The sequence below is a fragment of the Colletotrichum jinshuiense genome, chromosome 5 (assembly GCF_051148585.1).
Source record: "Colletotrichum jinshuiense chromosome 5, complete sequence".
Classification (NCBI taxonomy): domain Eukaryota; kingdom Fungi; phylum Ascomycota; class Sordariomycetes; order Glomerellales; family Glomerellaceae; genus Colletotrichum; species Colletotrichum jinshuiense.
Genome location: NC_139312.1, coordinates 779,737 through 795,556, shown reverse-complemented (window position 1 = coordinate 795,556; position 15,820 = coordinate 779,737). Strand labels below are relative to the sequence as shown.

At 55.1% G+C, this 15,820-nt stretch overlaps 2 protein-coding genes across 2 annotated transcripts; one reads left to right on the top strand and one right to left on the bottom strand.

Moving 5' to 3' along the window:
• Window positions 1-1,100: 1,100 nt before the first annotated feature.
• On the bottom strand, window positions 1,101-2,606 carry EsH8_V_000213 (WD40-repeat-containing domain protein; the record flags this gene model as incomplete). The annotated part of the gene is made up of 2 exons (XM_083272729.1): window positions 1,101-2,322; window positions 2,389-2,606. 2 exons carry the CDS (start codon window positions 2,604-2,606, stop codon window positions 1,101-1,103), a joined length of 1,440 nt encoding a protein of 479 aa, XP_083125444.1.
• A 720-nt stretch (window positions 2,607-3,326) lies between these two features.
• Window positions 3,327-4,140, top strand: EsH8_V_000212 (uncharacterized protein; the record flags this gene model as incomplete). The annotated part of the gene is made up of 2 exons (XM_083272728.1): window positions 3,327-3,465; window positions 3,524-4,140. The coding sequence occupies 2 exons, from the start codon at window positions 3,327-3,329 to the stop codon at window positions 4,138-4,140; spliced, it is 756 nt and encodes a 251-aa protein (XP_083125443.1).
• Window positions 4,141-15,820: the final 11,680 nt, after the last annotated feature.

Here is a 15,820-nt window from a genome sequence, read left to right as displayed (position 1 = left end):
GCTCCTTGCTTCGTGCGGCTGATCTTCGATACCCTGTAAACTCCTCCCGCTCCGACCCGATGATGGTATTGTTCTGGGTCGCTTGGGCAAATTCGTCATACCTCAACCTGCCCATCTCGATTACACTCACTCATCGTTAAAATAAAATAAAAGGAGCTTAATTGCAGGGCTAATTGGTGTGAGGCTCCCCTCCACGATGAATAAAATGCGCCGCAGGAACCATGGTGCTGGGACGGCGCGGGAGCTAATGCAGGAGGTCAGAAAAAATACGGCGGGGAAGGGTTCCGTTGCGTCCGGGCGTCCGGGGATGGATAAGCCGGGAAGCCTTGGTGCCGGGCGAATGACGGACTGGAAGGGGCGATGAGCACGGAAGCAACCTGTTTTTAGCTCTGCGCTTGAAATGTGTGGTAGACGAGCGATGTAACGACAACAGCACAGAGCGTCTCATGAGCGATGTATTGGTTGATAAGCCCGCAGCGAGGGGAGAGCTATCGATGCATGGACATCGGGGGCGGCGGTGATCTGAGTGGCCTGTTGGTGAACGATTGTGAGTAATGAGACAACGGTAACCGCGACAAGAATAAAGTGCCGAAGAAGCTGACGCCGGCATCTCGGAATTTGCATGTGGCCCGTCCAATCGACCCTGTCATGGGTTTAGTCTTTTACACAACGTCACGGCGAGTTTTGCGTCAAGGGTGGTCGCCAATTAACATAGTAGGTTGCCCTACTGCAGAACTAATGAATGCAACGCTTTAGCTACTGAACGGAGAGTCTCCGCGGAGTGACCTTTCTGCTTGGACCCCGAAAACAGCTTCATATCACCCCGGCCGTCAGTGTAGTGTCAGAAGAGACATGCAGGGTGAAGCTTGCAGCTACCACGAGGGTGATATCGAGCTTCTGCCTCTCAATATAGGGGATATGTGGGTTCTAACACGCGTCGAGTAGTATAGGAGCATGCTCCAAGAAGCTTCAAGTAACCAGCCAAGACCGGTGCCATCGATAATTCGGCACCGGCCGCCTTGGCTATCACTAGTATCTTAAAATAGGAGAAAATAGAAGGGGTGAAGCATTGGTATTGAGCAGGGCAAAGCCTTACGCGGTCAACTGAATGTAACTTGTTTACCCATCAAGCTTCTGAAAGCATCATCGAGAGCCTTTCGCTTGCGGCTTTTCTCTTCTTCGTCGGCATCCAACGGGTCAGGGGCTGCATCATCATCTTCGGGTCCTGGCAGCTGGGGAATCCAAGCACGTATCTGACCGTCCAAGTGGGCAGTGTACACTGCACCGAACGCGCTCCCACCACCCATGACAGGTCCCTTTTGAAGTCCATAACCACCGGCGCCACGCCATACCATGCTCATGGTGCGGTTCTTGACGTTCAGCCCGCCGATGCCTTGGTTTCCAGCAGCTGTCGAGGGTCCTGGCACACGTAGTCGCGAAACCAATGTGCCTTCGTGCAGGTCCATGACTAGTATCTCCTGCTCATTAGACCAGAAAAGAAGATCTCGACGGGCCGGCGTCAGTGCAGCTGGCGTGACAAACATGCTGGCTGTCTTGGGCTGCCGATTTTGTATGATAGAACCAAAACTTGCTAGCGTGTTTGCGCCAGTAGCGGCGTCCCAGACGCGGATTCTACGATCAAGGCCCGCCGAAACTATGTAGCTGCCATTGTCGGTCCAGGTGAGGCCGTTGACACCCTCGTTGTGGGCACGAGCCGAGCTGCGGAAATGCGGCATGTGATCCCAATCAAGGCCAGAAGCCATTGCATGGTTGAAGCGGTGCACAACGCCGAGACTGTCTTCCTGGTCTAGTTGGCCAACCAAACCGGCGGCGCGACGTATGTCCCAAACTCGAACCTTGCCATCCACATGGCCGGTGGCAAGGGTGTACTCGTGCCGAGGGCTCCAGGCTGCAGAAAGAACAGCACCCCCGTGAGCTACAAGAGTCTGAACCGAGGATCCTGACTTGAGGTCGATCAGGCGAACGGAAGAATGCTGGGTGGCGCAGGCAACCAAGAGGTGGTCAGCGATGGGGCTGACGGCATGAGTGTATATGTTCGCGTTTAAGTCAAAGCTGGCTGACACAGTCATCCTTTGAGTGGACCAAAGCTTGAGTGAGCGGTCAAAGGAGCTCGAAAGGAAGGCCTCGGAGTCAAAGGGATAGAACTCCAGGTGAGTGATGCCGTGCTTGTGGGCGTTGGTCTGGTCACCGATAGAGCGGGCAACGTTGGCGACGGGGCGGAAGACGTGAGAAGAGTGGACATTTCCCGAATGATGAAGATCCCAGAGTTTTATAGAACCGTCTGCACCGCCAGAAAGCAGACTGGCATGCAAATCTGGCGTTAGATCATGGCGGGCTTCGTTGAAGACGAGAAGAGATGAAACTCACAAGCGACCGTCAAATTTGTCCAGAGCCAGGGCATTGACGCCGATGCGATGAGCCCAGATGGACACATGCCTCCCCTCCTCTTCGGGCTCGGCGCCCTCACCGTCGAATCGGTGTTGAGGCGCGGCGGCAAAAGATCGCACGAGCGACGAAGTCGTTGCTCGCGCAAATCCGTCCGGGCTTAGGTCACCCGTGGAGCGGGCAAACAGACGGGCCTGCATTCATCTGGAACTATGTCTCCAAGCTGAGGGAGAAACCAGGACAAGAGGGTCGAAGGCAGGATAGATGGCACGGCAGCAGGTCAATTCCGCTGAGGCGCTGCGGTTGATGGGCCTTCTCGGTAAGTTCGAGGCACGGCAACCTACCCGTAGGTGATGTTCAGGTTGAAGACGAGGACAAGGCCAAGGTTGCCGTCAACTAACTGGGAAAGTTGTGAAGATGATGTCAGCAGTCAGTCCAGGAAGGGCGCGCAAGCAGACTTTTGCATGCAGTGCCCTGAGCTTCACCGAGACAGGCAGTAGTGGTCCCCTGAGCTGCCTGTGCATAGTGCGTCTGGCCCAGTAAAGTACCTGGGCAATGGGGGGAACAATGTCTCTTCCATTGGCCAGACCGCCCTCATGGCCCCCACCTGCCAAAATATTTCACTGAGAGTGTGAGAGGTTCGTTGGTTCCTTTTCCAGGCAGCTTGAGGATCAAGGGCAAGAGCGACAATTCATTCAACGCGGAGCGATCGTTGTTTCCTCAACAAGTCCACGACTTCAATTCGTTGTGTATCTTTTCATTCCAACTCTCCACTATCCTTCGACTCAACTGACAGTGTATTTCCGCCCAACCTGGGCCGCATTGTTGCTCGGCATATTCGCATTTAAAGGGCCCTCGTTGACCGCCTGCGGAAGAAGTCAAGACGGCATACTACGTCTGATCCGACCGCCTCAGTGAAAATGGAGCTGGAGGGACGAGCAGACAAAACCCCAGCAGTGGAAGACCGCCATGGTTCGAGCGACTCAGAGCCCGCTCAAAATTTGACTGAAGAGACTAAACGCCCACAAAGACATGCCAACGTCTACGATGCTGTCGCAGGTGAGCACTTGACAGTTCCAACATATGCTATCCAACTCGGTTACCAACAGTTTTCCAGGTAGGATTACCTTTGAGAGTACGTTGGATGCCGCTGTCAGAGATGGAAAGACATTCAACCGCACACCCAAACCGCCCAGGCTGAGCAGACATCCCGTCAACGCGTCTGCCTTGGCACCAGAAGAAGTGCTCTTCCGCCGCAAGGCTGCGCCTGAACGATTTGCCGAGTTCGATGTCTATATGGCACATGAGAGGGATCTGCCCGACACTGGCCCTGCATCCTTACCAGACGCTGATCTCCTCAAAGCTGTCCATTCCTATGCGAGCCACTACTATTCTGCCCTTGGTGGTCCCAAGCAGAACTCCTCTTTCCAAGTTGGTTCTAGAAACATAGACGAGAGGAGCATGGATGAGTCAGCCCTGCTTGCCTTTGGTATCCTGCTCGAGGAAGCTGCCAAAGATGTCTTGGGAAAAAAGGGAGATATGGTATTCACCGAAGGCCTGGAGATACCCGCAGATACCGACCCAACATCAGAAACCCGCCCTATTGCTAACCCGCCGAGTCACCCTCTGACTGCCCACTCGAGCCGGCATCCGACATCAATTGACTTTGCTGATCTTGGTTCGTGGAAGAGAGCCCCCAAGAGACGGAAAATGACCGATCCAGACGATTCCTAGTGTCCTACCAGATCTTGACCTGACCAGCCTGTTGGTCCCAACACTCCCTACCATTTACCCTTGCTGGTATTCGCTTGTTGGTACTTTTGTTTTTGGCGACCGTTGCCATCAACCCGGAAAAGGAATGGATCTTCATTGGGGGAGAATCGTGCTACGGTTTCTTGCCATCTCGTACTGTTATGTACCGAAGCATTTCTTGAGTTTTCTTTGGATGGGAATTTGCCCTCGTAGCAACGCAAGCAGCAAACATCAGAGGCCGGAAAGATCAATGTCGCCTAAGCCATTGCCAGCAATGGGGAGCGACAACAACGACTTCTCCCGCTAAGAGCCGAGCCGAGCCTAGCCGCCAGTCGCTTTACCCCAGCCAGCAATTTGGGTTGCCAACTCTGGTCGATCTTGGCCTCTCGCGTGTGTGTGTCATCCGTCCTACTGCCATGGACACGCGGGCCTACACCCTAGCAGGCACCAAACAACTCACCGCGCCTCTCGTATCTTGTTCCATGAGGCAGCAAGAAGCAGTTCAAGACCGCCGCAAGTTCACGCGCCACGAGAGATATACCGATGACCGCTTTCTCTTCTTCTGATTTCTCAGCATCAACTGCAAAGCCGGGGGGGATGACATTGCAGTTAGACCAAAATACACCCCTGCAGTGTTTGCATTATTTAGAACAACCAACTCTTGCGAGAACGAAGGATCTCGTCAGGCAAACTCCATGCAGACTTGACATAGTTGCAGAAAGTGGTTGCATTGGACCCTTGATGCCCATCACCCCACCTGTTTGCGCGTCGGCCAGCTGATGGCAAAACCTGCTGTCGACCGTTTTTGTACCACATTACCCAAGTCCGAGTGGTACAGGGGAATGAAGGCAGCTCGCAACTTTGGGCACCCCGTTGAATCCGTCATCCTGACCAAAGCGGTGTGAGTGCTGTCTTATTTCGAAGCGCCGTTGCTGCGAGGGAACAATCTCGCAATATCTACAATCTAGGTGAACTTGACTAGATATAGATTATACGAGAATAAACGTCCTCCCCTTCTCGCTTCTCAAGTCTGGTTTCCGGTTCCCGCTTTGAGGTGACATTGCAGAGAATGACGACTTCTAGTGTTTGCTCCCCCGTCCGACGATAATGGCATATCTTACAGGACGGAGAGTCCGTTCAGATTGCACACAAACGTTTGGTCGCTGCCACTGGCCTCAATGCTCAACCTATCGCATTGCTCTCCCAGATACGGCACGCTCATGAGCAACAAGCAGATTCCAGGCAGCCAGACGCGCATAAAAAGATTCACGTTGGCTTGATTCACAATTCGTACGTTCCCACCATCCCTTGGGGAACCTATGTTTCAGCGGGGAAGGCTGACTCTCCAATGCTAGTGGAGGAGTTTGTTTGCCATCCATCTCCGTCTTGGGCACTGAAGTTACAACAAGAGTCTTATTGAAGCAAACATGCTTGAACTCGAAAATCCGGGAAACGAAGGCTCAATGCCGGGTTTGGTCAATCTGGTCCTATGGATACACACAATCCGACTGCCCAGCCAGGCATCAAGGAGCAACTCAAGCTTCTTCATAGTGGCCTTTGTCATAGCCTCCCTTGACCGCAATCTCATTGACACGTAAGTTTAGGGTTGCATCCAGCACACCGGGCCGGACGTTGAGGTGGGTACATGCCTGACCGTCCGGTAGCCGGTGTGGGGGTCTCATCCGGCACCTCACTCCGATTATGCTACTAGCCCCGGGCGTTCATCAGCGATGGGCTCTTGGTACAGTATTTGTAGAGAAGATCGGAGAGGTGGGAAGCTTGGCAGAAGCTGCACAGCAAATGATCGCCCAAACCATCTTTCCAAGCTAGTAGTTAAGGCTAGATCAAAAGCTGCAGAGTCATGTACCCACCGTCGTGTTCGTCAACACCAATCCGAGAATACGACTTTTTGAGAGGTGTCTTTCAGAAGACATTTCAGGGGCTACAGGTTTGGCACCAGGCTCCAGATGCTGTAAATCATTATGTGGCCAGAATGGGCAGCTTTGCACCATGGGCCTTTGAGGGCCTTTCCTTGGGTCAGAAATTTGCTCGACCTCATTGAGATTGAGGAGGCGGGGTGACCAGGACTGCAAGTACTAGCCTTCCTTGAACGCTCTCCGACGCCGTGCTGTTGTGTACTGTGTTCTTCATTAGATGTTGCACCCAGGCTGCGACGCGGGACGGAGCCTCCCCCCCTTTTCTTTGTATTTATTTATTTGTCTTGGCTTGGCCTCCGCCGTGTGCGAACCTGACGAAGAAGAATTTTTTGCCGGCGGTGACGCTAACGTCGGCGGAGAAATCTAGGGGTTCGCGATCAAAACGAGGCATTGTGCCGTCGCCTAACAGAATGGTCGGGAGGGCCGTCTGCGTTGGGCATCGAGATCAACATTTGGCGACCTTGCGACGAAAGTTTGCCTGGCCATGTGTAACTCGCATTGACCGCCTGATAGCCCTCGCGCGACCGAAACCCAAGGCATTTCCCACCTATCCCAAATTCAGGCAGGAGGCTGGATCTTGAGTTTTATTTATCCCTGAGAGCCACGCGATTCGCATGGGGGGCGTGTCACAGTTTCGGTGTCGCTTTCGTCACGTGACCCACGATGCAACTGTATGTTTACCGGTACACGTAGTGTTGAATACCACTGGTATCTGCGACTTGTGCCGCGCGTATGACAGTCGTACTGAGAAGCGTTGCAATGCTTCATAAACGGGAACATCCAAATCGGCCAGGAGGCTGCCGTCGAGCGGCAGAGAGCTGGCTGATCTTCCGATATGGCAACTATCGACGGGAGATGAGGCATCCAAGCCAGCTTGTGTCACAAATATAGCACCGAGCGTTACCGGTCGTAGTGGAATCATCCACTACGCCACATTGTAGTAACGCAACCCCCTAGACCTGTGGACGCGAATCAGTCATGAGCGAATGGCGGAATTCAAGGCATGACGGCTGACTAGTTCCGTTCCGCGTTGACTTGGCGCAAGTAGTACAGCTAGCTCACGAGATGGCTCGCAACGAAGCGCAATAGGGAGTTTCTCGATATCCATGACTCCTCCCCCCGAGACTGCTTTGGATGTGGGCACGGCAGTTGCCATCATCGGGAGACCAAATAGCACAAACAAGCTCATTCCGAACGCCATCGTTCATGGAAAGAGAATGCGCGTCACACGTCACGGCCCCGTTCACAAACGCGTTGCTGTACAGACGTGTGTGGCTGGGACAACTCACGAGAATGGCGACGATTTGGATTTCGTGATTACCTAATTCGCACATGGTGGGCCGGGTCGCCTGTCAGCACGGCATCTACCGAAGAGCTGGTGGAATGGAAGAAAAGGAAGAAGCGGAGCAGGCTCGTACCAGGCACTTGCTGGTACATGCGTTATCATCAGGATGGTTGTACTCTATAGGGTCCGTGTCGGTTTTTTGCCGACAGTCCCCCAAGGGGGTTTCCACGTAGTGGACCTGGCCTCATGTCCAGGATCAAGCGTGGCTGGATTGAGCAATCCTTTTCATCATGACGAAGGCTAGTTTCATCTTTTGGCTAAGCGACGACTTTGTCCTAGTCTCCGCGGATGGAACGGCGATCCAACCTTCTAGAGCTCTCGGCCCCGAATCTAACCTGTTATCCGCCTCCAGGAACGGAGCACAAAGCACAAACATGTCATTTGACCGGAAAGCTGTCTTCGGCCCGCTGTGAGTTAACGCTGGAGACATGGAATTCCTTGCGACTGTGTCTGGATTTCGATCTACTAGCCACGGAACAAAAGTTCTACAGAACATGGTCCACGTGGCTGCCACCAGCTGATAGCCCGACCTGGCGCGACTCCTGGCCGTCAACTGCTTGTTAGAATACGGTAGGCCCGGCGGGGGGTACGTACGGATGCGCATAGGCCCGAGAAGGACACCGGCCTCACACTGGGGGCTGCTATTCTAGGGTGCAGAGCGCTCCGCTCCCGTTGGGGTGCTTGCCTTCCCGCGTGTGGCGCTGACTCCGAAATTTGGATGCCATGCGAGAGCCCCAATGCAGCTCGGGATGATCGACGCAAGGCCAGTTGTTGAATACCAGTGTCACAACTCAAGTCGCAAAGCCTGTTCCGACGACCGTGTCTCGACTGGCACACTGTGCAACGGACCGAACACCGGTGAAGACTTTGTTGTCTTGACCGGTCATGACGACTGATGTTGATCCTGAGGCCTCGGCGTGACGGTAATGGCCTGATTCAAGTGCTGAATCAGACAAGGAATCAAGCTTGGATGAGGCCGACTATCTTGCTGTATACATAGCAGCACACCGCTAACCGAGGCCCAGAAACTTCCAGGACAAGCTTGCTCGTCCAGATGCTATGGCGCAAGAATTATCCAACCGACAAGAAGGATCTACGCCTGTACACTAGGGGTGCCTCCGAAGCCATCTATCCCAAGGCCACAAAACCAAGCGCTGTGCATTGCAGCCTGAAATATTCTGAGAACCGATGAAAACATGGGTTGTCAGGCGGGCCTGCTGTTTTCTCGAGCACCGTGGGATTGGGAACCAACCATTGTTCGCCATTGGGCGCAAACAAAAGCATCCCGGGCAAGGCCTTGTCGTCCATTTAAAATACATCTTGGTACGTTCATGTATCCAGATCCTCAAGGATACGTTCCATGGAACATGGCCGGCAATAGCCCCTAGGGTCAATTCTCTACGGCTCAGGCCATTTGTCGGGTACTTTTGAGCCGAAAAGGACTATTTTGCAACAACTGCTGGCCTCAAAAAGTAAGTATGAGGAACAAACGAGTACCTACTGGCCGGCGGTGCATAGCTAGGTATGATAACGGTGCAACATACTATCGCTCGCGCACACCTCTGGCGCTCATTGCAACCTAAGCCGTAAAAGGCACATCGTCTACTCAAATCACCGTCGACATTCAGATATCCTCTTCGACGGACCGGTCACCGGCACCATGGTGGCATTTTGTGGAACGAACCCATCTTCGCTCTCAACGCCGCTGCCCGCTGTTGCCCGAGGGCTATTTCCTGCCAGGATTAGGGCTTATCTGCAATGCGAGACTGGTTTCCATCACCACCCTAGTAGCCCTGGTAAACCTTCGTCCCCAGTCAGCGGTGCGCCAATTTCCGGATCTCCAATGTCTCCTCGGTTTGCTCCTTTGGGAACCTGTCGTCGTCCGTGAGCGGCAGGGGCTACGCCAGCCAGCCAGTATCGGACGTAGAGTAAACTCGTAATCACCGACGCTGGACGAGGGCTTCTCGCCGAGGGGAGGCGCTGGACACACACGTTGCTTGTGTATGTCTGCTCAAGTCCCCAAGATGAATGCGGCTGCGTACGAAGCAAGCTAGTTTCGAGACACCCAGGCACTCCGACAGACAACACGAGTAGACAAACTTTTGGTCGTCAGCACCACTATTGAGGCCGAACCCTGCCGATCTTGGAACTATATTTTGTTCCCCGCATTCCGCGTCTGATGGAAGGCAGCCATTGTCTTCGCAGATACATTGCATTGTGTGCGCTTTTTGAGTAGAGTTTCCGCCCCAACGGCTGCTCTGCGTTTGTTTGATGGGGTCACTCCATGGGCGTTTAAGAGACGAGACGAACACAAAGCCAGTTTCCACCTCCTGCGAGCGAAGCTCGCCGACTTGCTATCCCTACAGAAACATTAAGTAAAAGTCTATGTGACATGCCTTGGGAGGTCGCGGTTTGTCGTTGACCACGTCGGAGAAGGTTCTGCCCAGCTGGAAGCGGGAGACGTCAGTTTCCTATCTCGTGACATTGTCTATCTTGCGCTCGGATACTCATAGAGGACCCTTCTATGTATGTCCCTGGCATGCTCGTTGCGCGGTTCACAATGCCGCTGTTTTGCTATGCCGCACGCCTTCCTGCAGCCAAGGACACGGACGTTGAGGGCAAGTCTGCAGGCTCTGGTTGCAGGGAGCAGCCCAGCAGATGCAACCTCCGAGTCAAAGTCAGGCCATTTCGATACTGCCATCTCTGTTCATCAGCATCTAGGATGGAGAAAGGCGGCCGGCCTGAGGGACTGGCGTTCCACGACGCCTGCCCGGGGACCCAGGTATTTACTTGGCGATGGGGTCATGAGCGAGAAAGAAGGCTGGTGAAGGAAGAGTCGATCATCCACCCCGGGACTGTCACTGTGGGTTATTTGTCGACAGCGGAACACCTGCGCCCCAGAACCTTAGCTGGCGATCATGGCGAGCCGATGTGAGAGGGAGAACGTTGCACAGCATTTCGTCGCACGCAGACCGGACGGTCATCATCTCTCTGGCAGGAAACTGGGCAACCTGAGGGGCGTGCAGAAATGCCATAACGGCAGTTGAGTAGTCTCTCCGAGCCCGCCCAATGCTCTTTGCTAGATGAAGAAATTGGGCGTTACCGGTTTGCTGACGTTGCGGGGGCGTTTCCATCTTCTGATTAGACCGATGGTTTACTATGTATCCGTACAAGACCAGCTATTTGTACACTATGCGTGGGTGGTCCCCGTATCCATCAACCATACCGGCCCACTGATGGCCTTTATGCCCGCAGATCACGAACCCTTCCTTCCCCACGATGGGCAGCAAAAGGCGGTGACTGATTCGAGGCTGACAGCAGTGCTTGCTTGGCGATGTTTTTTATGCAGTCCATGTCGCGATGGCTATGACGAGAGAGTGAGAGGCAGAGAGGAGAGAAGCCGGTCGGATCGAGATGGCATATCATTCAGCGCCAATGACGCAACGGGGGCCGACGTCTCATTGGATGGGTCGAACCGCTCCATGTCTTGCGGCATCTGCATGCTGAAAAGATTGACACCGCAGTGGCCCAGCTTTTTCGACTCCGTCCACGGCAGCAAACGGTGTGTCCAAGGCATGATATCAGCCGCTAGTCATCACGGCCGAGGCGAGCGCAGCTTGAAGTGGCATCAATTACTCTGACGGGGAGTTACTGCGTATTCCGATATATCGATTTTTCGGTGGGATTGAGCACGCTTCTATGTAAACGGAGCGAGCTCCGACAAGTCACATAGTGCCCCCCTTCAGCCGCCTTGCCCTTGTCCAGCAAGGACCGCGCGACTCATATGTCTTCAACAAGGGCCTCCGACACCTGCCACAGGTTGCTGCAAAGTGCAAAGCGAGCGATAAGGACGAGCCAATCCTGGAGCGCAAACCACGTCGAGAAGCGGCGGCGTGAACGGCCTGCTTTGGCGGGGTCGAACATTGTCTTCAAGGAAGGCCTTGTGACGAGACTGATTGTTACACACACAACAAGCAGTGAGCCTCCTGTTGCAGCAGCTCTTCACTTGGGTCAGGTTGCATGCTCATTTCAACGGCCGCCTGGGCGCTCCTCTGGACGCGCGCCCTGGCCCGTGGGGTCGCATTCAAACCTTCAGAGAGTGTAGTCGGACGTTGATTACGGAGCCTCGAAAGGCACGGGGTGTTTCCATGACTCTTAATTTCAAGCTGGATGTGCCGACACTCGTTCCAAGGAGTAAGCTTGAATACGATAGGCCGGCATATCGAGCTCGACGACGTACACCAACCACATAGCATGGAATGGTCTCGGCGATGACGGGCCAGGCATTGGCTCAAGAAGACGGGCTTACTATCACTGGCAGCGGTCATTGCTCCGTCTGCCGGAGAGTCTCTCCGCCCTGCATGCCATCCCATCCCGTGATGCCATCAGCCAGCGCACGCCTCATTCTCCAGCCTCGCAGGTAAACCCTTCTGGCTACAAGCGCGCACTCGGAGGCGGCGCTGCGCGGTCACGCTGACCTTAGCAGAACGCCAGAGGAGGCTGGACAGGGCAGGGATCTTCCAAAGGATTCCCCCCCTCCTCGGTACCTCACGCTCGGGCTGGGCTCGGCAGCCTTTGACCCGTTTTCGAAGCCAAGGAGGTTCGAGGGCGTGGTTTCCCTCCCCCCTGCTGGGTGATGACCTCTAGTGTCCGGAACTAACAGCCAGTACTTGGCGGTACCTGCGAGACTTGGAGCAATGGCACGGCTCGTTGGCCAGCATTCCCGACGATTGGGTGGCAGCTGCGGGCCATCGGTCGCATCACACATCGGCAGTCGCATCTCGCGCGCAGGTATCCCGCGTTATCCTTCTCTGCACGAAAGGGCCCGATGAGCTGTCAATTCCGACACCATTTGCCCGCTGGTAGGGTTTTGCTCGCTGCGACGCAAACTCTGGGGACCATTCTCCTGGCCTAGGGAGGGTGTGTGTCAGGGTTTTGTTTTTCTCTCTCTTCCAAATTACAACCTCGTTGCTCTTAGCTCACGGCAAGAGTCGTCATGATGCAGTGGTCGAGCACTGACGATGCCCGAATATCACCATCGTACGGTACGCGCCACGGGTACCAGCAGCCAGCAGCAGCAGCTACTCCAAGTTGAGGCTTGTGGTCCCTGGGGACTGGGAAGGGCAGCAACATGGCAGCGTCCCTAGCCAAACGTTGCCCCTGCCCCACGAAACCTTGTTTCCCGGTGGCACCAAACGGCCAGTTGTGGTATTGGTGAGATGGAACATGGTTTTTTTCTCCCCTCGACACACGGCCGCCCTCTACCCACGTGCCGTGACGTTCGCCGGCGCTGCCGAATTCGAATCCGGGGCAGACAAGGCGGCCAAGCGCGGTTTTTGTTTTTAATTATTTATTTGTTCCCATGGTATCTATCCGTATCGCTGCGGGCACTATTTTCATTCAGGTCGGCGCCGGGGGGGGGGTGGCCAACATTGTATTCAAAAAGTGGGAATCCGCTTTGTCTTTGGCAATCTCAGCCCAGGCAAGCCCTCCAAGGACCATGGCCGTCTAGTCGCCAAACTCCGAGACACCGTCGTCTCTTGTCTGTAGAGTTACAACGCAGCATTGACGCTTAGTGGAAATACGGACCGACCGCAAAGGCGTGAGTTGAAGGGAAGAGAGGGGGGGGGGGGGGGTCCGACTTGGGGGAGGGAAGGACGAAAAAAAAAAGGAAGAAAATTTCAAACCGTCCTGAATCCTGGGCGTAATCCACCATGCAGGCCCACACTGATGGGAATCCTCTGTGCCGAATCGCTGGCGGCGGCCTTTTCTTCCTTTTTTTTCTTCTCCTTCCTGTTCTTTTTGGTTGGGTTTATTGGAGATTTGTGGGCGGCATGTTCGAGTTATTGGGAATCGGATCAGTCAGGGACGCAGGAGACGTGCTCGAGAACTGGGGTGAGTGAGGGAGACGGAGAGCAGTGCAGGCCAGAGGAACAACGGTGCAAGAAAGAGAACTTGTTTCCCACCAAAATGATTGGCAGCACCTGACCGTTGCGGTATATGGAGCATTCACCAGAGCTGGGAACCCGCGCCGCAAGTCGCGCTTCAATGAGTACCAACTAACACCAGACGACGCGGGCTGGTGTGGTTGGTGTCGGCCATGCTCAAAAAGCCTCTCGCCCCAAAACGAGAGGGGCTGGAAGTACTCGAAGGGTACCTTGCTCCCTGCCCTCCGCCTCACCTTAATGCCAGTACTCCTCCATGTCCAGAGCCACCGCCGCCCCAAGTGGACGTGCCTTTGACCGACCCGGCTGACGGTCTGTCCGCGGCAACCCGAAAGGGGAGAGCTCCAACAGCTCCCCCTCACCCCGTTCGAACCAAGTCGTCACCAGAAAACGCTTGAAGCCTTGCGACGAGGCCCAGAACGAGCAAGACTCAGACTCGAACTCAGACCTGGACTCAAACTACCCGGGTCAGCGGACCATTGGCAGACATGGCCGTCGCTGGATGACATCACCCATTAAACCTTCTGGAAAGTCGGGTTGCGGCCGAGCAAGCAGTGGGCGGAAAGATAAAAAAAAAAAAAAAAAAAAAGTCACGCCCAGCCCGTACTTGGTACGACTTTGTGTCAACCCTCGGCGCCGCCTCTTACCAGCCTTCATCTGGCACTTCACGCCTGCCGCCTGCGCCTGTCTCGGGTGCCCTCCCCCTCACCTCCATTTCGGCAGCTAACCACGACTGACGGGCAGCATAGCATCTAGGACATAGTTAGTATCCTTGCTCCCTTGCTTCTTTGCACGCGGCCTAGCTAGCTAGCCAGCTAGCTACTTTGTAGCTGGTAAGCAAGCAACTGCACTGGACCTCCATCAGCTCTGGTAACCCCGTCGCTACCCTCCCACCGCCCTCCTCCCCTCACAAAAACCACCACCACCACCACCAACACCACCACCAACGCGCAGGAGAGGCTGCTGTCATCTTCCCCCTCGCCAGACGCCCCCCCTTGCCCCTCGCCTAAAGCCTACCCCTCCCCCTCCCATCCCATCTCATCCCACATCTCAGTCGCGCGCAGTCCCTCAGACCCTCAGTCCGTCCAAGGCACCCCGGTCAGCCAGCAGATCCCTCGGCGTTCCGAGTCTTTCCAGCAGTACTATCCAGGTACCGGTCCCTTGGACCATGGGAGCGCCGCATATTTGCGCTTTCATCCTCTCTGGCCCTCAGCACCGTCCATGCTGGGCAGCAGTTCGACATAACGATATCCGACATCATGCGCATTACTCGCTAATTCGCACTCGAGCTTTCAGGAACAGTTAACAGTCACGCCCGCCCCCGCGCTCATTCTTCTGCCCGGCGCGCGCGCGATGCCTCCTGACAGTTCGACCATCAGTGCGACGGGGAGCGGCTCCGGTTTTCAGCTCTGCCCCCCCGGCGTCTCTCGCGTCGCGTAATTTGTCCCTCCCCGAACGGACCTTTTCGTCTAATGCATCTCTTTATTTTATTTTATTTTATATTTTTATTTTTATTTACCTACGTGGTATATCGCCGGTCCTGAACGAGGATGATTCGCCAAGCAGTTAACCCCAGACGAGGCTTTTTTGCACTCCCGCCGTCCTTTGCCTCGCGCCAGCAGGAGTGGCCCCTTGTGTGCGACAATTAATCCGCTAAAATAACGTCGACGCTTGTTTCTCGCCACGACTCACGACTCGCGACTCACGTCGCCTTCGCTACGAGGAGGGCAGGGCAGGGCAGGTTGGGGAGCGCCCGCCGCGCGCCGCCACGATCCGTCGGGCCCTACTTCAGACATGGCTCGCTTGCTCTGGCGGCCGGTGTCCGGATACATGACAAGATGCCGCAGCGGTCAAGTGACGACGAGTCCTACCGGCCAATATGTGTGGCGTCAACGTGGATGCTTGCTTGCTCCGCACCCGTTCACGCTGGCTTCCCGTCGCATCGCACGGCGCGGGCTCCCAAACCGAATACAAACCTAATACATCAATCAGACCCTCTCCCAGGACTTGACCGTCTTTTACCCATCACACCGTACACGGTAGTGTACTGGCTCCGGGCCACACAACGACGTAGTTCCTGGAGGCAAGACATGAGAGGGGGAAAAGAGCCCCAGAAAAGCGGAACCTCGCCATTCCTTTGCTCGGTCGTTTGCTGGGGAGCAAATTTCCTTCTCGAATCCCGTGACCACCCATCTCCAGTTCTCTGGCATGGAGCATGATCCAGAATGCCGTCCACGAGGGCATGAGGGGAGGACCCGTCGCTGAGGTTCGGCCATCCATGAATTCCTGCCCCCCCCCTCCTTCCGACAGCTTCTCCGGGCGGCGCGTCCCGTCCTGCTGGCATTGCCTTGGAAAGACGACGAGAGCAGCTGCATCGCAATAAGCGTGTGGGAGAGCGGTGTCGGGATGAATGGATAGATGGTGGATGGATGTAT